The following is a 24,820-nucleotide window of genomic DNA, read 5'->3' on the forward strand; positions in this document are numbered from 1 at the left end:
TCCCTAGTAGTAAGCACCATTTAAACAGAATGGATTTTTGGTGCAACCATGCATGATTGCTTGGAAAATTTATAACTATAACAAATAGTGTGACTTGTTATGCAGATTATAAATGATTTCATGTTGTTATAAGAATAACAAAAATGAAGATTTCATACTCCTTGTTTGGTGCAGAAAACTTTGGATGTCAGAGCCTCTAAAAAAACCTTCAAAGCCTACTAGCTTGCAACAAGATAGTAGTGGACAGCAAGATGGCAAGAAAGAACAACAGCACTTGGTTCCATTCTCCTATTTTGTTTTGTTTTTAAAAGCAATTGAATCCGGTGGGAGGCAGTTAACCTATGCCAACTCCAAATGTGGCACTGATCTGCCTGTTTTTGAGGGAACGTTCAAGATTAGGCACACTAAGGACCACTGCACCACTTTCCCCTTGCCTCCTCCCCATCTTCCAATATTACAGCTCTGATACTGGAGATATTTTGAGCATCGAGGTTTCTGGAGGGCCTGAGGAAAGAGTTCCATTGCTGGATTACACTCTCTGAAGTTGAGCCTCTCTTTTGCTTCTTCCTTTCAAATGGACTCTGATACAGCCTAGCCTATCAATCCCTGATACCCTCCTGTTGTCCATAAGAATATTGATCGCTATTGATATTAATATGAAGTGCATGTATTTTAGCCCCCTTCTCTCCACAAAAATCTCAAAAATTATGAAAAAGTTCAGTCCTCCCCATGCTCATTTCTTCAACATTTCTTGAATCTCTCTAAGATGATAGGAAAAAAACGATTTTCAAATCTTTATGCACATTCCAATCTGTTATGGCCAGGATTAAAGAACACAGATCTAGGAATGTCCCCTTAGTGCTTACAGACAGATGGGTCTGTTGAAGTTTATATATTGTAATGATAATGAAATGGCAGCATGAAGGTGCTCCCCTCCACCCCACCTTTTTTCTATCAGGCAACTAACTGATGAAATTCAGTGACACAGTGTATGCAGGGAATTGATAAATGCATGCTTTATTTATTACCAGCAGCCCAAATGGTAAAATCCCTTTGCTCTTTTTGATTAGCACTGGAAGCTTCCTTTTCAGAGTCCCATACTTTCCCACATCCCATCTATTTCTGAGTTGCCTGAATAAGCTTTTTGGGGTGGGAGAGAAAGGCTGAGAGTTGCTGGTGCCTTTACCCTCCCTGCCCCCCATCTATCTTGCCCCTACTACCTATCTTTTCTTTCTCTGTCCTGAATGAGACTGTTTAGTAGTGCTTCTTAAAGCACTGAAGCAAGCTGCTGGTGCCATAAAACAATTTATTGTGGCTCATTCACTGCTTACAGTGAATGAAAATTTAATCCTAAAATTAGATCCTGGGATCTCTGATGCAAAACAATGCTGTGCTCATTATACAGTGTTGTGACTCAGAGTGCCTGCCTTCTATCTCATATGTATGTAACAACAGTAATAACAGCAACCAGGGCAGATTGGCTTTGTTACCTAAAACACACTGAGACTCATTAAACACATTAACAACAAGGGCAAATGTCAGATTAATCTAGGCTATTCAGTATAGCAAAAGGAAATTAAAGGGCCTACCAAAAGGCCTGAGATGACTGTGTATATCACAGCTCTTCCACAATCTGCTACTCTTAGCACACAATGAAGAGATAATTGACTATTTTATATGCTCATGTATAAGTCTAGAAATTTTAGTTAAAAAATTGACTCAAAAACCCTGAGTCAACTTATCTATGGGTCAATATATGTACCATACTTTAATTCTTATTTAAAAAGGAGTCATCCCCTGGTGAAAGTCAAACATGTAGTCTGTCCTGGAAGCACTGACCCTTCTAAATTTTCTCATCCATCCAGCATTTAGGGTGTGCACAAGCAGTTTTCTCATCTTGCTGGATTTTTGTAAGTTCTTTGGCATTGTTTTCCCCTGCTTCATCCTTAAGATCCTTTACTACATGCCCCTAAATTTTACCCTCGATTTATCCATGGGCCATATAAAAGGCCATAATTCTGGCTCCAAAACCTTGACTTATACATGAGGTCAACTTATAGTCGAGATTATAAGGTATATGACTTCAATGACATCACATAATCCTACCTCATAAACTCTGTGATTGGAGAGGACTGGTGAGATGATTGCACCACATTGCACAATGGAATTGTCAATGATCAGTTCTCCCCCTCCCCTCCTCCAAATAACATCTTCTTGGCAATGTCCTTATGGGGTCATGTGGTCATATTGAAGGCATACTGTCTGGGTTTATTTATTTATTTATTTAGCCTTACTTTTGATGTCCAGATATATCTGAAGCATTTTGGAGTGTGTCCTTCCAAATCAGGCCATTCCATTCCAGACTGAAACTCATACAAATTAATCCAAATCAGCCCGATCTGTTTTGTTATTTTGTATTAGGCACCACTTTTCCATGGTGGTGGGACTATGTGTTTCTCTGAGGCTATGCTGATGGCAGCAATGCTACTGATAGGGTAAGACAGGCTGTTGCTGAGGAGCTTTTGAACCCTATGGTGAAACAATCCAAAATAAAACAAGAGACAGTGCCTGAAGGTTAGACTCCTGGGTCAAAAGGCACTGAACAAGCTACTGGAGTACATTAGCACTGTGGCTAATGACCCAACTGGATTGAAGCCCAAAGTGTTGACAGGCTCAGAGATGAAAGGAAAGTCCAAAGCTGCACAACACATATAGGAATATAGAATGTGAGAAACATGAATCAGGGGAAGCTAGACATAGTAAAACAATAAATTGAATGTGTGAACATTGTAGTACTTGGGGAGAGCAAGCTAAAGTGGACAGGAAATGGATATTTTGAGTCAGATAACTGCACAGTGTATTACTCAGGAATGAAAATCTAAAAAAAAATAAAGTGACATTTATAGTGAGAAGAGATGTAGCAAAAGCAATCAAAGGATATAAAGTCTGATTGAATCATATCAATAATACTTCAGGGGAAACCCATCAATATAATGTTAATCCAAGTTTATGCTCCAATTACAGAGTGGGGAGAAGAAATTGAAAGATTCTATGCTGGAGCTGAGGAGGAAATTGATCACACAATAAAGCAGGAGTTCCTGATAATCGTAGATGATTGCAAAAAATAAGAAACGGAGAAGGATCAAAGAAAAATTGTAGGAAAATTTGGCTTAAGATCAAGAAATGAAGCAAGAGACTGACTGGCAGAATTTTGCAAGGCCAGCAGTTTGTTCATCACAAACATATTCTTCAAATAATCCAAGAAGCAACTGTATACATGAACATCTCCTGATAGTCAATATAGAAACCAAATAGACTAGATAATTGGAAGAAGAAGATCTAAGAAATCAAAGGGAAATTTAAACCAAGAATGTAAATGCTCTATGACCAGTAGGGCAATACATTACGACCAAGTAGAAATAAAAGATGATAAATATAATACATCGAAAAACAATATAAAAGAGAGGGAAGGATGACAGATTTATCTGAAGGAAAACTATATGAAGCTGAACCTTCAGCTTTAGAAAGTGAAGCTGCGCTCAGAGGACCTGGAAGAGATAAATCATCAGGAAGAGATGGGATATCAATAGAGCTGTTTAGGTCTACAGAAACAGAATCTACTCTGCTTCTAGCTAAAATATGTCAACAAATATGGAATAAAAAACAATGGTCCACAGATTAGAAATGCTCAATATACATTTCAGTCCTCAAGAAAGGGGACAGCAGGGATTGCAGTCCTATTGCATTAGTTTTCCATGCCATTTTGAGTGATGCTAAAAATTCTGTAGCAAAGATTCCTACCGTACATGGAGCAATAAAATCCAGAGATGTACCCTGGGATAACTGAGGAAGAGACACTAGGGATCATATTGTAAACATACATTAGATAATGGAGCATGCCAAAGAATCTAAAAAGACAATTAGCCTATGCTTTAAAGATTATAGCAAAGTCCTTGATTGTATAGATCATGAAAACACTATGGATTACTCTTAAAGAACTGGGTGTACTACAAAGAAATGGGTGTACCACAAACATTTGATTGCCCTGATATGAATGTAATCTGTACTCAAGACAAGAGGCTACTGTCAGACCAGAATGCAGGGAAATGGAATGGTTTCCAATTGGCAAGGAGGTCAGGCAAAAGTGCATTTCATCACACTACCTCTTTAACTGTCATGATGAAGGTATCATAAGTGTAACTGGATTAGACTCTGAGGAAGGATATGTGAAATTTGGAGGAAAGAACATCAACAATTTAAGTTATGCAGCTGACAACATAGTGTCAATAAATAGCAAAGACTTGGAACGATTACTGAAGAAAAGTCAAGGAAGAAAGTGCTAAGGCAGGTTTACAGTTGAACATTAAGAAAAGAAAAATAATGACGACAGGTGATTTACATAACTTTAACGCAGACAATAAAGAGATTGAAACAGTCAAAGATTTACTATACCTTGATTCAGCAATTAATGAAAATAGGGTCAAGAAATCAGAAGAAGTAAAGGACTTGAAGGGCAGTTATGAAGGAACTAGACAAGATCCTCAAGTATATCACTGAATAATAAACGTAGGATTCTCCATGTCATTGTATTTCCCTATTCAATGTATGGTTGTGAAAGCTTGACAGTGAAGTAAGCTGACAGGATGAAAATCAACTCATTCGAAATGCGGTGCTAGAGAAGAGTTGTACAGGTACTGTGGAATGCTAAAAAGACAAATAAATGAGTTCTAGAGCAAATCAGGTCTAATTTTTCCTAGAAGCCAGGATAACTGTCCTCTTTTATATAATGAGTAGACCTGACTCACTAGCAAGCACAATGATGCCAGGCAAGGTAGAAGAAAATTAGGAAAAGAGGAAGGCTGTGTTACAGAGAGATGGACTCAATCAAGGAAGCCATGACCCTGAATCTGTAGGACCTGAGCAGGATTGTTGATGATAGAGTGACTTGGGAATTTTTCACACTCTTAATAATACGACTTATCCCTGATGGGGTACAGTCACTTTTCAGGTTCCCAGAGGGTATTATCTTACATGATACCTCCGCCACTGTCTCCAGGTGACTGCAACCTGGGCCTCAGCCACGCTCAGCTGCCGCTTTGCTAAAACTGGAGCTACCCGTTTTTGCAAAGCAGATGACTGAGTGCAGCTGGGATCTGCATATTGCAGTCACCCAGTGGCAGAGGGGGTGATTTCACATGCGATAATACCCACTGGGAACCCGAAAAGTGACTGTATCCCATTGGGGATAAGTTGTATTATTTAGAGTGCGATAAACTCCTTGGAGATTCCTCATTCCTTGGGTCGCCATAAGTTGAAGTTGGCAGTTAACAACAACAAATTAGGCTTAGTCAGTTGCACAGCATTGTTTTCATGAAATACCTCTGATAAATATGCTGGTAATATCAAGTGCTTCTACAGCATCTACATACGTTTGTAGATAACTGTCAAACAGCTGTGAAATGTCCTGGTGACATTTTCTAAAATCCTGTACATACCTTCGAAATTCCACTCCATACAGCAAGGGGTATTGTCAAGCCAGTCATTCCAGTGCTGGATTCCTTTCCATGACCATTCTTTAGGCACAGCTCTACTTTGGACATACAACTTGTAAAGCTGAGCAAGAGCTCTTCAGCTGATGCTGTACATTGTGTGCAGAACAAGCCAGTGTGTGGTAGTGATTAAAGTATAAGACTGAGACGGTGGAGACCAAGTTCTATCCCCACCCCAATCTATGTAGCTCAGTGGCTAACCTTTAGTTAGTCAGTAACTCCACAGGGTTGTTGTGAGGTTAAAGGGGGAAGGGGGAAAGAAGAAAATATAGTATATGCCTCTGTAGAATAACATATGCCTTACCCTATAAGATTTCATTAGAGTAGCTAAAAGGTACAAAGTCTTACTGTTAACTACGGTTCGGTACAGACAGGCGAGAAGCGCCATAACCAGACTGAAACTAAAGTTTGGGAGCACACAGCAACCTCACACTCCTGAACCCTAGCGTGCTGCGGCAGCACCATCATGGCGGTCTCCAGTCCACACAGGGCTGCTATGATGGCGCAGCATCCGCACATCTCAGACAGGAAGTGGTGTCATGGCGGCGCCCTTCCGGTTTGTGGTGCTGCAAAAAAGAAGCTGCTCTAGGCAGCTTCTTTTTGGCAGCATGTCGGTGTTGTGCGGTGTGGCTGCTGCGGCACCAACAAGGGGGAAAGACAGGTGGCATGGAGCCACCTGTCTGTTGAGCCCCTATATTTAAGCATGAAAAGGACATGTCTATTTACCCCAGACCAGCTCCTGTAAATTAGTAACATCTTTCCTACCACCATTTCACAATAACAACGTATTTCACTATCAATTGTGTAAAGACTATCCATCACAATGAGTGGGGATCCTTGGTTCTGAAGAATCTGAGGTTACAGTTCCCACACTCCTGTATCATTAGTCTTGGTAGACGGCTTACTGGTAGTTATCAGTCAAAAATTCTCCACCTCTGCTATACACCTCCCTGCCCTCACAAGCATGTACATATAAACCCAGGATTCCTTCCAGGTACATAACTATAGTGATCATCTTGTTTATTGTAAACAAATAATAGGCATTGGGTTTTTCTGTTATTGCAAACCACCCTGAGAGCAAGTTATACCAAATAATATATAATTGTTTGAAAAGTATGAAAAAAAATACCTTTGTACAGTAGATGGGTGACAATCTTATCTGGCCGAACATATTCTGTGGTTATGTTGGTAATCCTCTCTGGAAGTCTTGTTGTAGTAACTGTAGAGTTTGTTGTAGTGGGGTAATATGTCACCTGTCGCCTTCTTGTTGGTATACGTGTGGTAGGCAAAGTGGAAGTATATACTGTAGTCTTGTCTTCTGTAGAGGATGGGGTGTCAACAGGATTTGATGTTATCGAGGAAGTTGTAGTCACCTGTGTTACTGTAGTAGTATTTGTATTCTTGTTAGTTGGATTTTCCTTGGTCGGTTCTCTATCTGAAACAAGATCAATTTTTGTATTAGTCGTAACATTACGTGTAGTTGTTTCTGGATGTTCAGTTGTATTGGATTGGGTGGTGGTGGTTGTAGTTGTAGTAATTATCCGTGTAACTTTAGTGATGACTTCTGACTTGACATTTTTATCATTGTCATCTGTGTTAGGACTTGATTCTGTTGTGGTAGTTGTAGTTGTTTTTGTGACTGTAGTGATGCTGTCTGGCCTGTCACTTTCATCAGAATTAGGGGAATCACTTAGTGGTTTGGATTCTGTTGTGATGGTGGTGGTTGTCTCCGTGACTTTAGTGGGAGTGTCCTTTTGGTCAGGACTTGGTGTACTCTTTGGTGAGTTTGTTAATGTGGTTGTTGTCTCTATGATTTTTGTAGTATCATTTGGCCTATCACCATTCCCATCAGTATTGGGATTAGGCTCATCTTTTGGTGGCTCAGATTGTGTTATGCTTTCTGGGATATCGGGTTTCCCTATGGAAGGAACACTTTCATCAGTACCAATTGGATCAGTCTCAGTTATTATTGTCTCTGTGACTGTAGTAGTCACTTCTGGATTGCTGTTTTTGTCATTGACATCAGGGGTGGGTTTATCAATTTGTTTATTTGTTTCTGTTATTATTGTCTCTGTGACTGTAGTGATCACTTCTGGCCTGTCACTTATTTCTTCATCATCAACAGGCCTTGGTGAGTCACTAGCTGGATCAGTCTGTGTTTTTATTGTCTCTGTGACTACAGTAGTCTTCTCTGGTTTGTTATTTTTATCATTCCCACGGGCAGGCGAATCACTCAAGGGGTCAGTTACTATTGTCTCTGTGACTGTAGTAGCTCCTTCAGGTCTATCATTTTTGTCATCAGCATCAGGGCTGGGTGTCACACCATTTGGAAAGATCTCTGTTATTATTGTCTCCCTAACTGTAGTGGTTGCTTCTGGTCTGTCATTTTTATCATCACCAACTGGACTTGGTGTGCTACTAAATAGATCAGTCTGTATTATTGTCTCAGTGACTGTAGTAGTAGTCCCTTCTGGTTTGTCATTTTTGTCATCACCAACAGGATTGGTTGTATCATCTGGATTTGTTTGTGTTGTTGTTGTCTCAGTGACTGTAGTAGTAGTCCCTTCTGGTTTGTCATTTTTGTCATCACCATCGGGATTGGTTGTATCACCTGGATTTGTTTGTGTAGTTGTTGTCTCAGTGACTGTAGTAATAGTCCCTTCTGGTTTGTCATTTTTGTCATCTCCAGCAGGATTGGTTGTATCACCTGGATTTGTTTGTGTTGTTGTTGTCTCAGTAACTGTAGTAGTAGCCCCTTCTGGTTTGTCATTTTTGTCATCACCATCAGGATTGGTTGTATCACCTGGATTTGTTTGTGTAGTTGTTGTCTCAGTGACTGTAGTAGTCCCTTCTGGTTTGTCACTTTTGTCATCACCATCAGGATTGGTTGTATCACCTGGATTTGTTTGTGGTATTGTTGTCTCAGTAACTGTAGTAGTAGTCCCTTCTGGTTTGTCATTTTTGTCATCACCATCGGGATTGGTTGTATCACCTGCATTTGTTTGTGTAGTTGTTGTCTCAGTGACTGTAGTAGTCCCTTCTGGTTTGTCACTTTTGTCATCACCGTTGGGACTGGTTGTGTCACCTGGATTTGTTTGTGTTATTGTTGTCTCAGTGACTGTAGTAGTCCCTTCAGGTTTGTCACTTTTATCATCATTGTTGGGACTGGTTGTATCACCTGGATTTGTTTGTGTTATTGTTGTCTCAGTGACTGTGGTAGTCCCTTCAGGTTTGTCACTTTTGTCATCACCATCGGGATTGGTTGTGTCACCTGGATTTGTTTGTGTTATTATTGTCTCAGTGACTGTAGGAGTCCCTTCTGGTCTGTCACTTTTATCATCATTGTTGGGACTGGTTGTATCACCTGGATTTGTTTGTGTTATTGTTGTCTCAGTGATTGTGGTAGTCCCTTCTGGTTTGTCACTTCTGTCATCACTGTTGGGACTGGTTGTGTCACCTGGATTTGTTTGTGCTATTGTTGTCTCAGTGACTGTAGGAGTCCCTTCTGGTCTGTCACTTTTGTCATCATTGTTGGGACTGGTTGTATCACCTGGATTTGTTTGTGTTATTGTCTCAGTGACTGTGGTAGTCCCTTCTGGTCTGTCACTTTTGTCATCACTGTTGGGACTGGTTGTGTCACCTGGATTTGTTTGTGTCATTGTTGTCTCAGTGACTGTAGTAGCCCCTTCAGGTTTGTCATTGTTATCTGCACCATTAGGATTGGTTGAGCTAACTGGATCACTATGTGTTATTGTTGTCTCGGTGATTGGAATTGTCCCCTCTGGTTTGTCAGGTTTATCAACACCATCAGGACTGGTTGTGTCACTTGGACCAGTCTGAACTATTGTCGTCTCACTGACTGTAGTACTACTTTCTAATTTGTCAATATCACTGATATTGGTTGTACTACTTGAAATGTCAGTTTTTGTACTTAAAGTATCTGCAACTGTAGTGGTTTCTTCTGGGTTCTCTTTTTTAACATCGTTATCAGGACTAGGGGTGCCACTTGCTGAATCTCTCTGTGTTATCATCTCCATAGTGGTCATTGTTCCTTCTGGTTTGTCAGCAATATCATCACCACCAAGACTTGTCATGGGATTTGTTGGATCAGTTTGCGTTGCTGTTGTGTCTTTGAGTGTTGTATCTCTTTCTGGTTTGTTGTTTTTATCATCATGATCAAGATTGCCTATGTCACCTGGCGATTCAGTCTGAGTAATTATTGTCTCTGTTTCTGTAGTACTTCTTTCTGTTCTGACATGTCTATGATTATCCTCCGTTTGAGGTGTATCAGTAAACAAAGTAGCAGGAGTAGAAAATATGTCTGTCTGTTGGTTCTCAGGTCTGTCTGACTTGGAGGAGTAATCATTTTTGTTCATTTCTTCAGGGATTCCTTGAGGATTGTCTGAAACTGTGACAAGTGATGTAAGATCTGAATTATCTGAAGTCATTATTTGCTCTGATACAGTGGGCACACTGGTTGGTTTCCATGTTGTTTCATTTTGTACAACGGAGCCAGATGTAGTTCTGGACTCTGTTGTATCTCCAGGAGTTGTACCTAATGGCAAAATAGTACCTTTTCCAGAGACATCAGCTACAGTTGCTAGCCCTGTAGTTTGCTTCCTTTCAGTAAAATCAGTTGTAGTTGAATCTTTTTGATTTTCTGACGTTTTCATTTCATCAGAAGTTGCTGTGTCTGAATTTCTAGTCCTCTCTTTAATGTCTGTTACTACAGATTCTTTTTTTGTAGTAGATGTACTTTTTTTATACTCTTCATTTGTTGTTTCACTTTTTTCCATTGTTGTTACAACCTGGCTGTCTGCATTCTTTGTGTCTCTACCAGCTCGTGATGTTGCTACAGTAGTGGTGTCTCTTTTAGATATTGTTGTACTTCTAGCTGGACTAATTGTGGTTTTCTGAACAGTAGCACTTGTGTCTTTGTCCGTCCTAACACTAGTCACAGTTGACAATGTCGGTTGTTTATTGATATTAGAAGAAGTGCTAGATGGCAAATTAGGGGTAGCAGTTCTCAAGAATGTGGTCACTTCCTTGGGTTGGGGAGATGGGGTCTGACTAACATTATTTTCAAGAGTTGCTGCAATACCTTTATTTCCTTGAGTTGTGTGGTCTGTGTCAGGTTGCTTAGTAGTTGTGGATGGCAGCTTTGTCGTAGTCTTCGTAGTAGTGGGCAGCTCTGTTGTGGTCATTGTAGTAGAAGGCAGCTTAGTAGTGGTTGATGTAGTAGGGGGAGGTTTAGTTGTAGCTGTAGTAGTAGGTGCCAGTTGTGTTGTGGCTGTTGTAGTCGGAAGCACTGTTGTAGGTGTTGTAGTAGTTGGCGGCTTTGTTGTGGCTGTTGTAGAAGCTGGTGTCTTACTTGTGGTTGTAGTAGTAGTAGGTGGCAGTTTTGTTGTGGTCATAGTAGTTGTAGATGGCACCTCAGTTGTGGTTGTAGTAGTAGATGGCACCTTGGTTGTAGCTGTGGTGGAAGGCTGCTTTGTTGTGGCCATAGCTGTAGTAGTTGTGGTACCTGCTGTCGTCACTGCATTCTCTACCCCACTACCATCCTCTTCTGAGACCACTTTCACTGCTTTGGATTTTGTAGATTTTAATTTTGACTTTGATTCACGAGCTAAAAGAACAAAAGGGTGTCAAATATCTGATATTGTTTGAGCATTACTGTTAAAATTCTTATTTCATGCTTTTGAAACTTTTCTGCATGATTGCCTCAGGCCCTAGAGGTTTTAAATAGCAATTCAATGGAAGCCATGAAGACTATTACCATTTTTCCCATATCTATTTTTGGAAATTAGCATTGTTCAAAGTAATGCTAGTTGGCATATCCTACTACTTACGATTTGCTACAAAGCTGTCTCTTTAGCTCTGTGTGGGGGAGAGTAATTTAACCAGATTTTCAGTAGTATAATTTTTCTCACTGTGTGACATTCTTTGACTATCTGCCCAGTATAGAGATGACTAACCTCAGAATACTCAGATGGATTTCATTTACCCTCTACAATTTTTTGCAGTCCTTTTGGAGCAGTGTGGTCTGTAATATCTGCAGTTAGGTTCTCTGTTGGTACAAGCCAGGAAACCAAATTTGTATCAGAGCATATGCTCTCAATACATCTACCTGGAATTCTGGATAACATTATAATATATTTTATTGCAAAGTGGCTTAAGTGCCATTTCAAGAGGAAAGACAAGATAGTTATTGTTATGCACCCTCAAGTCATTTCTGATGGTGATCCTAAGGGAAACCTATCACAGCATTTTCTTGGCAAGATTTGTTCAGAGTAGGTTTGCCTTTGCCTCCTTCTGAGGGTGAGAAAGTGTCACTTGCTCAAGGTCATCCAGTGGGTTTCCATGGCTGAGTAGGGATTCAAACTCTGGTCCCCAGAGTCATAGTTCAACACTCACAGCACTACACCACATTGGCTCTGAACATTTATCTAACACACGGTACAGACACGCCAAATACGCCGTGCTGATGGTGTACTAGGGTTAAGGGACTGCATGGTAACCACACGGTCCCCAACCCTAGTACAGCACGGCGCCATAACAATGGTGGCACCCAATATATACAGGTGCCGCTATTGTTATGTGACGGACGCATAGCATCCGCACATCAACCGCGCTTGTGATGTCATGAGTGCACCATTGGCACACTCGGGCATCAGAATGGCAGCGCCAAAAGAACCCACTTTTCACGGGTTCTTTTTCATCCACAGGGAAGCCCTGTGGTTTGGCGGCTGTAGCTTTCCTGTGGGAGGAAAAGGTGCCGGCAGGCCTCCCTTTTGGGGAGGTCTGTACCGCGCCTAAGTCACATTTGTTTAGTGGCTCTACTTTTGTTGGGAGGAGCAGTTGGATTTAGGCTAAAGTTATTATAGAACAGAAGGAATTGTGTGTCCCTCCAGAAGTTGCTGGATTGCAGCTCCTATCAGTGCTTGCCTGCACAGCCACTGGGGAGGAATACTAGGAGTTGTAGTCCAACAACATCTAAAGTGCTGCTTGATTCCCACCCTAGTATAGAATGAACATTCATGGTCTGCAGTCAATTTTCTCAGATGCTTGCAATGTTATCCAAATTTCAGGTGTGTGTGTGTGTGTTTATAGTGTACATAGCTGGGTGTAGGACTGCACACAGTCAAATCAGAGGGAAATGCATAATTATACTATTAAGTGTAGTCATTTAAAAAAAACTGTTGCTGATAATACAAATATGCTTGCACTCGGTAATTCAACTAATACTTGCAGTGTGACAAAACTCTGTTGTTCTAATGTACACCTCTGGTGATAGACTGGACCCTCCTAATAAGTTGTAATTCCATTCTGCAAGGGACAAACAAGTCAGTTTCTACACAAATATTGCTGAATTCTGGAAGTGACAATATTCAAAAAATGGTGAGGGGAGGTCTTAGCCTACCAGAACACACTCTTACCATGCTCAAAGTTTCCATTGTGCTTGAAAGGGAGATTGCAGCAACAGCTGGTGTAAAATTCATCAGACACTGCCAGTCTCTCACCAAAGGATTGAATTCAAGTAACAGTTTCTTATTACATTTAGAAGTATGAATTGCCTTACCTAAGTTCCAGGATGTTTGTGTTAACTGTTACACTTTTTGTTTCACTTCATATTATGTACTTGTTTCTGTATTACAAAGCATACCTTTCTTTTCCTCTTCTTCTTCCTCTTCTAATTCCTCATCATTTTTACCATTTTTCTTCTTGCGCTTATCACCAGTATTTCTTACTGAGGCCTTAGTTCTCCGAATTTTTGAGGTAGAGGAGGATGACATTGATGACTGTTCAGAATGTTCTACAGCCAAGCACATAAAGTTAGCATAAAGAAAAATCTAATAATAATAATAATAATAGTAATAATAAATTATTTATTTATAGCCCGCCCAATCAAGAAGAATCCGGGCAGATTACAGCAGTAAGAAAAATACATTGCAATAACAACAGAATAAAAATAACATAACAATTTATAATAATAATAAATAGCAAGAAGAATGTATAGCTAATAACAACAATAATAGCAATAAAAACTGTATAACAATTAACATATCAAATCAATATGTTTTTTGTTTGTTTATTTGTTTGTTTGTTTTTAAAGTAAGCAATTTCCAAAAGCAATTGACTATGTAACATGGTGCTGTTCTAATCAATGCAGGGCAGTTAGGCTGTGTAGCAAAAGGGTTGTATCAGTAGTGAGATTTTAAAGTCAAGATTTATAAGATTCAGTAGTGGCTGGCATTTTTTGTATTGGTGGAGCAGTGAATTTGTTCTGAGTTCAAGGGGCTGTACTCACATGACAAAAGGCCTGTTTTTTCCACAGGTCTCTTGTCATCCTGTTCAAATGATGCAGGCCAACAGCCCCAGGCCAGTAATGGGTAACCCAAATACCATTACGATGGATCCAGCATGAATCCAGTCCGAACCCATCTCAACTCACTTTTAGGCTGGTTCTAAATAACCAGCTGTTCATAGCAGGGTTTCCCAGAAACTCCACCATCACAGCTGGTAGTTTAGATGGCCACATGCCTAACCACATGGGTGAAGCCAGGTGCCCTGTTTCCACTCTTACAGACCACAGTGGAGGCGTGCAAGGAGAGTGGTGATGGATCAGTCATCATAGTTGGTGGTGGCTCCATGGTGTGGTGGTGGGAAAATGTCTGAACACCCACTCGCAGTGGACCAGGTAAGTGCTGGAGAGAATGGGCCTGATCTGCGGGCAGAATACAATGAGTTTGGCCCATTGTATCCTGCCTGTCCTTTGCACTCCAAGTTTAAATTTAAAAGGAGCTTTCCAAGGTCTGAACCTCTATGGTGAGATAGGGCCGGTACAGATGGGCGCTTTGTGCTGGCCTGGGCCCAAAAGTAGGACTAGGTAGGGCTCAGCATTTACACACTACAAGCCCAACTATCAGCACCTGTGCACCATCATGGCTCACCCCCCATTTACACAGGGTGTGTCATAATGATGCATGGGCATCAGAGCAACCAAATGGCACTGGCCGGAAGGGGTGTCATCATGGCCATAATGCCTCCACTTTCAGGAAGCTGCTTTCGAGAGGGAGGATCATTGCCATGCCATCTGGTCGTCGGAACAACTATGCAGGCAAAAGGGGTGGCTGCAGGCCACCCATCTGTCAAGCCCCATAGTGTTCAGCACATTAAACAACTCCTTTAAAGTTCAAAATAAAACCTAGAACAGATTCACTGTCCTACTGACATTGAAGCTACCAGGCACCACTGGCAGAAGGGGGAACAGGAAAAGAACCTCTGCTGTTATATATTTCTCTTAAGATGGCTGATTATTATTAGATGCACTTGGTTTCAATTTTTTGTATTAAAATGAATACTTTACTTTATATTTATATTGGCGGGTTACAGACCGCCATTTAGTACGTACAGAATACGTATTAAGGTTAGGAAGGGGCGGTGCTTCCGCACCCCCCTAACCCTAGTACGTATTCTGTACGTACAATATGGCGGCGGCCGTTCCACACGGCCGCCGCTATATTTACGTATCGGACGCTGTGCGTCCGCACGTGTCGCGGCGTCTATGATGTCGCGAGTCCGCCCCTGGCGCCTCGCGACATCATAGAGGCGCTGCTTAAAGAAACTCCATTTTGGAGCTTCTTTTTTGCTCCGTAACGGAGCCGCGCGGTTTGGCTGCAGCGGCTCCCTTACGGAGCAAACGGCGGCGGCGGCAGACCACCTCAAAGCAGCAGTCTATAACCCACCACTCTTTGCTAAAATATTTATTTTCTGTAACCCTGTCTTTTGTTCAAGGAATCCACGAAGGAAAGGGAATTTCAGTTACAACCAGGGAAAGCCCGTTGGGCTCACCCAAATTCTTGTATGCACCTAAAGTAATTTAAAGGCAAAAAAAAAAAAAAAAAAGCCCTAAAAAACCTGAGCATAAAAATGTATTCACACAAATCATTCAGAAGATCCTGACCCATAATCAGACAGATTTACTTCATGCATTACATTGTCCATTGCAAATAAATCTCAGATTTTTGTCATATCACTCAAGTTTAATCTCCAGAGTAAATTTTCAAGCCAGGAATGATATAACAAGATGCATTATTTGTATTATAAAGCATTTTAAAACTGTTAAGGTTTCATGGAATCTTAAAAGAGCCCACAGCAGAGAGCAAGAGACTATACCTTTTACACTGTGACAGGCTCCAGAGAAATACACTACAAGGAAGATCTTAGTTTGATAAGAATCCAACAAGATAAGTTATATAAGGCTACAGTAAATTGGAATCTGTGAAAGTTAGTAAAATGATTTATCAACATAAACATCAACATCAACAACCCTCCCTCCCTCATATTTTGCAGTAAAGCCATCTGCTCTCAAGGCTCACAATAAATCATAGTGAAAATGGTTAACTCGCATAGTTATAAAGTTTTAATCTAGGCACAACACCCACAAATCCGTATCATGTAAGTATCTCCTACCTTCCATAATTTCATGAGATACTTTCTTTTGTTTCTTTTTGTTCTTTGGGGGTTTAGGCTTGGGTTTGGGCTTGGGTTTGGGCTTGGGTTTTGGCTGAAGTTTTGGTGAACGCTTTGTTGTTGACTTTGGTTTGGGTGTTGTGGTTGGTGGTTTGGTTGTGGTGATGGTTGTAAGAACGGTGGTGGTAGTTGTCCTTGGAGCCTTGGTTGTGGTGGTGGTAGTTGTTGGTGCTGTAGTTGTAGCTGAAACCAGACCAAAAAACAAAAACAAAACATAGCTCAGTTAAAGTCCCTTCTCTAGTTTGGCTCAAGTAATACCGGATGTAGCATTATTGTCTACATTTTAAACAAAAGACTGTTCATTCTTGTTTTAACAAAAAGGGTATTACTTTTTGCTGAAGCTAGTCTCTATATTTGTATAGTGTCCTATTTCTTGCTGTCCAGGCTTCATTCTGTACTTGAATGAGATGATAAAAGCATACAAGGAGTGAAGATAAGAAAATCAGAATATAAAGTAAGAGCATTTGCCAAAAACTTATCAGTATCATTAGAAGAACCTCTGGAAATTATACAAAAATTAAATGAAGCTCTCTTAGCTTCTCGAAAATTCTCAAGACTTAAAACAAAGAAAGACAAAACAATTATTACCAATAATATGACAAAAACAGAAGCAAAGGAATTACAGTATCAGACAGGTTTTAATATAAGCAAAAAAGGAAACGATTTAGGAATAATTGTTGCTAAAACAATTCAGATCTATTTAAGAATAATTATAAGAAGGTTCGGCTCAAAATTTTAAAAGATCTTAAAAACTGGAATAATCTAAAATTATCTTTACTAATTAAGACAGCTGCAACCAAGATGACTATTTTACTTAAATTATTATATCTATTGCAAATGATACCAGCAATATACAATGAGACAATGATAAAAAAAATACGATATTGAGGACGAAACAGTGAAAGATTTGATGATAAAATGGGCCCAGAACTTCTGGTGTATTATTCAGCTAGACAAATAGGGAAATATATGGAAGGGGAAAAAATGAAATATACTTTTCAGGTAGTATTGTATGCCAGACATAAATGATCTAAACAGGAAAACAGTGGCAGCAGCAACATCTCCCTTTTCTCCCTGCAGCCTCTGGCTGCTCCCCTCCCAGCCAGAGACCACCTTCTTGGGCTTCTCCTTGGGGAAACGTCTCCCTCAGCTTAACCACCTCAGTGCCAAGTGAGGCTACTGCCCACCTCCTGCCACTCCCCTGCCACACTTTCACACCCTCCCCTTGCTGCCTTTGCCAGAAAAGAGAGAACCAGAAAGGGAGAGTCCTCCTCTCTCCTAACTAGTGGGGAAGATGCAAAAGGGCAGGAGTGGGTTGCCAAGTGGGCAGTGCTGTATTTTGGGCTCCCCCATCCAGCACCAGTAGCACCCGCCTGGCAATGGAGAAATGGGAAGGAGCAGCAGCTGCTGGCTGGGTTGGCTGAATGTATTCAAGATCTGTTCAAGGCATGAAAGGTTTAATCCTGGGTCTATTTCCATCAATTATTCACATTGCTGACAATGCAAATCTTTTTTTTAAAACTCAGGGGAAAAAACAGTACTGACTATCCCAGGTTAAGTGGATTTTTGGCAGCCTCTCCCTCCCCCAAAGAAAGCCCTTGATCAGGTGCATTTAGGATGCATGTGAACAATGGAGATTCATCCTGGATTATTTTCACCATCTGAATAACCCCTGCAGCATTGGCATCCTACCCAGCAGTGAGTCAGTCCATAGAGACCAGGAATAGCCTCTGCCTGTGGAAATAGCAGCTGCCACGACCATGGGAGGGGGGCAACAAGGGGTTCTCAAAATGGGGAAAGCAAAAGAGAAAAATAAAATATGGAATAAAAATGGAAAGGAAAGAGGGGCACCTACTTCCACCTTTCATTCTCCCACAGGAAAGGAAGCACTTTCATCCACCTGTCCCTGCCCCATTTTGCTTTGCTTTGCAGTAAGAACAGGAATTCCCTGCAAGGCCAGGCATAAATGGTCCAAGGTCTAATTCCCACTACTATTTAAACCGAATCACACAATGGGTTAAACGGGCATGGTTCCCACTTAATTTGAATTCAGAAAGTGATTCAGAAAGGGGGGGCATATTTTTTGTCCATCTTTTCCCATTGAACATGCATCAAAAAGACACTGATTTTTTCCGCTCCTTTTCCTCAAAACTGAATTATCGTAAGTGGGAACCATAACCGATTCACAATCGGTTTCATAATTTAGTTTTCAATGACTCGAACCGATTCTTTTGTTAATGGGAACCATCTCCTCAGGAACTGGTTTAGATAGAACCGATTCTTTTGTCAATGGGAACCACAAGTGGATTATTTTGAATCGCTTCCATCCCAGAGCAAATGCAGTGGGAACCACGCTATGAATTCGATTCAATTTGTCATTTCGGATTGGAAACTGAATCTTGCGTAAGTGGGAATTAGGCCCAAGAAAGTCAAAACACTGCAGCTGCCCCCCCTCAGCACCTCCTTTCATGAACCTCTAAGAAACAGGAGAGGGAAGAGGAGCCACCACATTCACCAACCATGAATATACCAGTACTGTCCCGCTTTCTCTTTTCTTCCCTAGCCAGCCCTACCCTTTGCTGACCAGCTGCACTCCCTGATTTGGGTGGCAAACTGCCCACATGCCACTCAATTCCCTTCCTGCCTCCTTTGCTGCTTACACCAAAAGTGTATCACCTCCCACCACCCTGTTGGTCTGCCACTGAAGCTAAACAGTTTGCTACAGTCAGCCCTCCATATCCACAGACTTTTCATCCATGGATTCAAGCATCCATGGTTTGAAAATGTTTAAAATAAATATAAACTCCAAAAAGCAAAGTTTGATTTTGCCATTTTATATAAGGGACACCATTTTACTATGCCATTGTATTTAAAGGGTCTTGAGCACCCACAGATTTTGGTATCCATGGGGGGTGCTGGAATCAAACTGCAGCAGATACCAAGGCCCAGTGTATAATTTAATTTCCTAGCAAAGTTTTTAAAACAGTAATGGAATAGAGGAGGTATTATTCTTTGGTAGTTTGAGTGTCGGACCAGGCTTTGGAGACAGGAGGGCTGGAATCCCCACTCGGCTATCAAAGCTCAGCAGGTGATCTTGGGCAAGGCACACTCTTCTAGCCTAATACAAATAAATTTTGCCAAGAAAACCCCAGGAGAGATTACCCTAAGTCAGAGTCTACTGGAAGGCACATAACAACAACAAATAAAACAAGCTGGCACAGAAAATGTCTGAAACAGCAGGAAACAGTGTTCAGTAGATTTAAGTAAGTGAATTAGTGATTGGCAATTTTAGACCTTAATATTTGCTTCCTGTTTATTCCATTGTGATTTTCCAAAAGCCTATGGAAATGTTTTCATTCTCACCTGAAATGTTACAAAGTTTCTGTGTGTATATATGTGAACAACACTTTTTTTTTAAAAAAAGCCATCATTAACATCATGTAACCTTCAGGCAGTCCTATTACCATAGCATGTCCTTTGTACTCAAAAACCTATGCCAAGAGCTAACAGATTTACCAAGCTGAAAAGGCTTTGAATAGAGTGATGGACTGTAAGTCTTGAGATCTGGCCTGAGAATTACCCTAGTTAATTACAGAGAAGCTCATCCCCAGAAAGTTGGAAACCACAAATTGGTTACTGCAGCTATGGACACAATGACAGTGTAGCATGGTTGCAATCTTCATCAGTGGAAGGACTGCCAATCCCAATGGAATTATGGACGTTCAAGGTAATGCCATTTAAAGTTAAAGTCCATTGGTATAAGTGCTATTGGTTAGAGCCACTGGGTTCAGTTGTTGAATGTTGATTCAGTTTATGAAAAATGAGTCAACATGGAGGTAAATGCCATTGATTCAATGTGTCTATTTGTGATTTATAATACAATTTATAACACTTAGTGCTATGCATATAAAACAGCTATGCTTTTCTTCCTATCAAGTCAGGATAAAATAAGGCATGCTGGCATTAATAGCAGGAACAGACACCTATGAGTCACAATTTTTATAAGTGCTTCCTATTACAACATCACTTCATGGCAGTGCAGGAAGTTTTAAATAATGATCTGTACACCTGGCTGCTTAGTGCAGTATGTCCACAGAAGGTCTCACTGACTGTCAGCCCAGTGAAAGGCCTGGAGTCCCAGAAGCATCTAGATAGTGTGAATACTAAAATTGTTTTACGTCCTTGCCCTGCCACTCAGCAATAGCCCAGCCCAATGGAGACACATTTATTTCATTCATCATGTTCATTTATGGCAGATCCCTATAGCTGCCCATGTGAAAGTAGAGACAATGGACCAAAGTGGACAGATAGGATGAACTCTCTTGGTGATGTAAATTAATATAATGCTCTTTTTATCCTAATGTAAGGCACTTTACACAGTGATACATAGTAGTATTGGACGGATGGAATAGAGTCATCTCCATCACCATCAGAGAAACTTGCCCTGCTGAGAGCTGTCATGACAGCTTTTTCTCCTGACAGAGGCAACAGTGTATCCCCCCCAAAATCAATTTGGTGCTAGCAGCCTTTTTATATTTGCTGTTGCTCCTCTGGTGCCACCTATGCAATCATGGCCACTGTCTGCCATTAAAAGTACATCTGTGCACAGATCCAGTAATGTGCAAAGCATGCACCACCTGCTTCACAGAAACTAAATCCTCTTCATGTTATCTTCATCCAATTCTATATTGATCCCTATATCTAATGTTATCTCAAAGTGGCAGTTTTGCATAGCATTGTCATTTTTTTTCTGCCAGAGGTTGCTTTCCTTAAATGCGTGTTGAGAAGTTTTGCCTGTAGAATATTTATCTGCCGAGCAATCATTTAGTAATAGTAATATAAAGCTCAAAGTACAATCTGCCACTAAAAGTGTACTTCATTCATTTTGCACTTTACTTTATAAGGATTGTTTTGTTGAAGGGAAATAGAGAGAATATTTGTCTCTCCTTCCCCCCATCTTGGGGGTGAACAAGGCAGATTTTCCACAATGTTCTGCCATTACAGCTCTATTACCCCTTTATTACTACCAGATTCTAATCTGGCGTTACTCCACTAAAGTCAAATGAAGTTATGTCTGCTGAAAATCCAGACTGTACTCAACTGCATAATTAAAAAAGAGGAAATAAATGTGGGTGTGGGTGGCATATATAATGGAGAAAAATAATGTACTAATGTAAAAATAAGCAAATGGTTCTCTACAAAGTTTGGATTTTCTACTGGAGGTTTTTAAACTCTTTTTTAAAAAAACTCTTTTATAGTAAAACTAGGTAAATGTTTATCATTGTGATGGGTGGAGTATGTGTGGATGAAGAACTGTATATTGCAAAGACTCCCATAGGGAGGCAGTGAGACTCTTAAGTCTCATGCGCAGAGACACATTAAAGCTTACCACTTTATCCATGCACAGTGATAATTTTTTTTCACTTCATAGAGGGCACATTTTGCCCTATTGCAGCTGTACTGTGAATTACAGCAGTTTGCACTTCCCCCATAGGAATAAATGACAAACTTTTACTATAGGGGAAGAGTTGCAGATCAGCATGCAAAAGATGCCAAGTTCAACCCCCAAGATTCCCAGATAGAGCTGGAAAAACCCATGTCTGATAACCTGGAGAACCACTGCTACCAATCAGTGCACATGACACTGCACTACATTCAGATCTGATTCAGCATGAAGCAATTGTACATGTTCCATTTAAGGGAGAAAGGAAAGAGCTACATGTATTTGGAGGGGTCACTGACTGTGGGCCTTGACTAGCACAATGGTTCCAAATAAATGGCTGGAAGAGCCCAAAAGGAATAACATTTCAAAGCTTTGGTCTGGGTGGCACCAGTAGTCACTGGTAGGTTGAATAATCCCTGGTGAAGCCCATGTACATTTGTCCCTTTATATCAGAGCTAATGAGAAGAGAGCTGACTAGCCTGCCCCTTAAGGTGCATAACCTCACTTTGAGATCTCTTATTTTTATTGAATATCATTGGTCAGGAGTTGATGGGCAGTCTTTCTCTTTTTTCAGCTGCAAAAATCAAGAGTGGTACTGTGGTCTAGGTGAGACTTCCTCTAAAGTGCCTTCCCGCTTAATCCAAGAATTCATCCCCTTCTAAAAGACATTTGTCCTTAAGGTGTATATTTATTTGGGACATTCTGGCATAATAATAATAATAATAATAATAATAATAATAATAATAATAATAATTTTGTTATAGCCCACCTCTCTCCGAAGGATCGAGGCTTGTAACAATCAAAAAATCACAATAACATTGTTAACATAATCCCTAACCCCCAAATAAAAACTACAAAACATCATAAAACACAATCAAATTTACTAAAATTAATCTAAAATTAACGCTCATTAAAATGAGGCAATTGTGGGAAGCAACCACAGTTAAGGGACAATGGAGGAGCCCATTTATCAATCTGGAAATGCCCGCCAGAAGAGATCCATCTTAACAGCCTTCTTGAAGGCATCAAGAGTTGGAATGTGACTTATCTCCTCCAAAGTTTAGGAGTGGCTGATGAACAGGTCATCTGGGTAGCTACAGCAAGCCTGGTCTTCTTTGGCTGTAGCAAGTTATTCCCAGAGGATCTGAGTGTGTGGAGTAGAGAGTGCCAAAACTGGGTACTAGCTCTTACACAAGTGAAGAAGATAAATCAAGTCTGTACTGAAATAGCTTTGGAAAAGTTACTTTTGGATGCAGCCGTTCCTTGAAAACTTGGGGAAATTTTCCAAGCTTTCTGTGTGCTTTGACAATAGGACTTAAGATAAGGCTCACATGACTGGATACCCTTCTCTACAAAATAATCTCTAATTGGAAACCAGCATGTCAAGGTGAAGAGTTCTAGCCTAGCTTTCTCTCTGGTATGCCAGCTTCCTACTATAAGGAGACTGATTTAATTGGCTCAAGTGATCTGTTAATTATGTGGAAAGAAGCAGAAAGCCAATGATTTATTCAGAGCACTTACCCACTGGGCAGGCCTCTTCATAGTCTGCGCAGCATTTGCCATACTTTTGGCAGTCAGGGTCACAGTCACAAGGTTTCCCTCTTACAAAGTGTGCAGTGCAACGTCCTTTACATGAGAGGTCTACACAAGATAGAGGAAAAGGTTTAGCAATGTTTTATTTGCCTTTTAATAGAATCTATTTTAATTAAGATACTATCTTGTACATGTCTTGAACATTTTCAATATATAGGGGGACCATTACAGTGATGTATCCAGGTCCACTGCATCATTGATGCCTTCTGTATAGCTTATTTTTGCCAACTAAAATACACTCCATTGTAACATTCTGGATGTGATATAAAATCTGTCATCCTTTTGAACACATTTCATTGTCTCTATGTTACTGACATTAAATAGTCTACAGCTACAAAAATAACTTGCTTACTCTTTAGTGTCATTTGAAATTAATTTGAAACTAATGCTATGCTACTGATTGAGGAGAAATAACAAATACATGGGCACGCACCGCATTAATCTGAATGGGGTGCACTGCCCCTTGTGCCCCATGTGCTCCTGCGCAGCTTTCAGAGTATAGCGCACCCACGTATGACACAGGCACACTGTATAATTACAAGTATATTACAAGTGTATACAAAATTTGAATATAATTTTAACAACAAATATAATTACAAGACTTACCCATCTTGTTTACCTAATCTTTTTCATTGTAGAATTTTGTTTTCATGCTGGAGGGTTGCAAATAACTCCTCACTAAAACATGATAAGATCTGTGTACATCTTTGCCCCTTGGAATATCAGGCATGCACAAAAGTCTGAATCAAGCCATATGCAAAGCATAATGTCATAAAATACATGACCTACAGCGGAACCATCATTAATTTGGATTGCTTCACTTCTAATGTGGAGAGCAAGGGAGTTAACCAAATGTGCACATTTGCATTGGAATCTAGCCAAAATGCGGGTGGGGGATAGAGGACATTTGAAAAGTCACACTCAAATCTTTTTCAATGAGAAAGGCTCGGTGTTCATAAAATGCTTTTTACAAATGGGATTATTTCCACTGGGTGGTTCAGATGACTAAATGTGGATGAACAATATTTTGCCAATGGATCGTACATCACATTTGTTCTCCACTAAACTGCGATTTGCCTGCCGGAGGATTGTTATGCAGAAACATATATGTAGAAGCCATTCACTTGACTTCACTTCACTTGACATGACATATTTCCAGCACCACCCACAGGAATTACTCATAGATGTCTGAAAATAGTGCCAGGAGAACTGGCACTGAATTGGCAAAGAACAATGTAATACACAAAAAAGAGAGTGACAAACACACATAGAGAGAAAGAGGACACAAAATGAAAATTATAAACAAAAACAGAGACTACATGTAACAAGTGCCAAAGGGAAGGATCTTAAGGCAGTGGTTTTCTCAGACTTCCTTACCATGAGAGAACTTTTTCCATTTCCCACACTTGGATTGTGTGGTGAAGTGGCCCAGCATGTCTGCTACAGAATACACCATGTATGTCACATAGGAATTTATCACACTAGCGAGATCCCATGGGCAAACGAGATTTAAACGCTATTTAAAGTACATTTGAATTTAAACAAAACTTGCAAACTCAGGGAGTTTATCACACTGAATTGCTTCTAAAACAAAATAACGTGAAGTTAAACTGCAGTTAAAGTGGAGAAAAGTGGCAGCTTTTTACTTTCAGGATGTTCCGAAGGTAAAAAGCTGCCACTTTTCTCCGCTTTAACTGTGACT

The 24,820-nt window shown here is 40.4% G+C and overlaps 1 protein-coding gene across 1 annotated transcript in view; it reads right to left on the minus strand.

Moving 5' to 3' along the window:
• PRG4 (proteoglycan 4) overlaps positions 1-24,820 on the minus strand; it is a 45,838-nt gene that overhangs the window by 8,905 nt on the left and 12,113 nt on the right. The window contains exons 4-7 of the mRNA XM_089518316.1: positions 23,047-23,166; positions 16,023-16,265; positions 13,213-13,362; positions 6,679-11,175 (exon numbers count right to left, since the gene is read on the minus strand). Coding sequence (XP_089374442.1) covers positions 6,679-11,175; positions 13,213-13,362; positions 16,023-16,265; positions 23,047-23,166 — 5,010 coding nt within the window. The remainder of the gene's footprint in view (positions 1-6,678; positions 11,176-13,212; positions 13,363-16,022; positions 16,266-23,046; positions 23,167-24,820) is intronic.

Source organism: Sceloporus occidentalis, unplaced genomic scaffold (genome assembly GCF_023333645.1).
Source record: "Sceloporus occidentalis isolate IW3139 unplaced genomic scaffold, rSceOcc1.0.p SCAF_3, whole genome shotgun sequence".
In the NCBI taxonomy this organism is placed as follows: domain Eukaryota; kingdom Metazoa; phylum Chordata; class Lepidosauria; order Squamata; family Phrynosomatidae; genus Sceloporus; species Sceloporus occidentalis.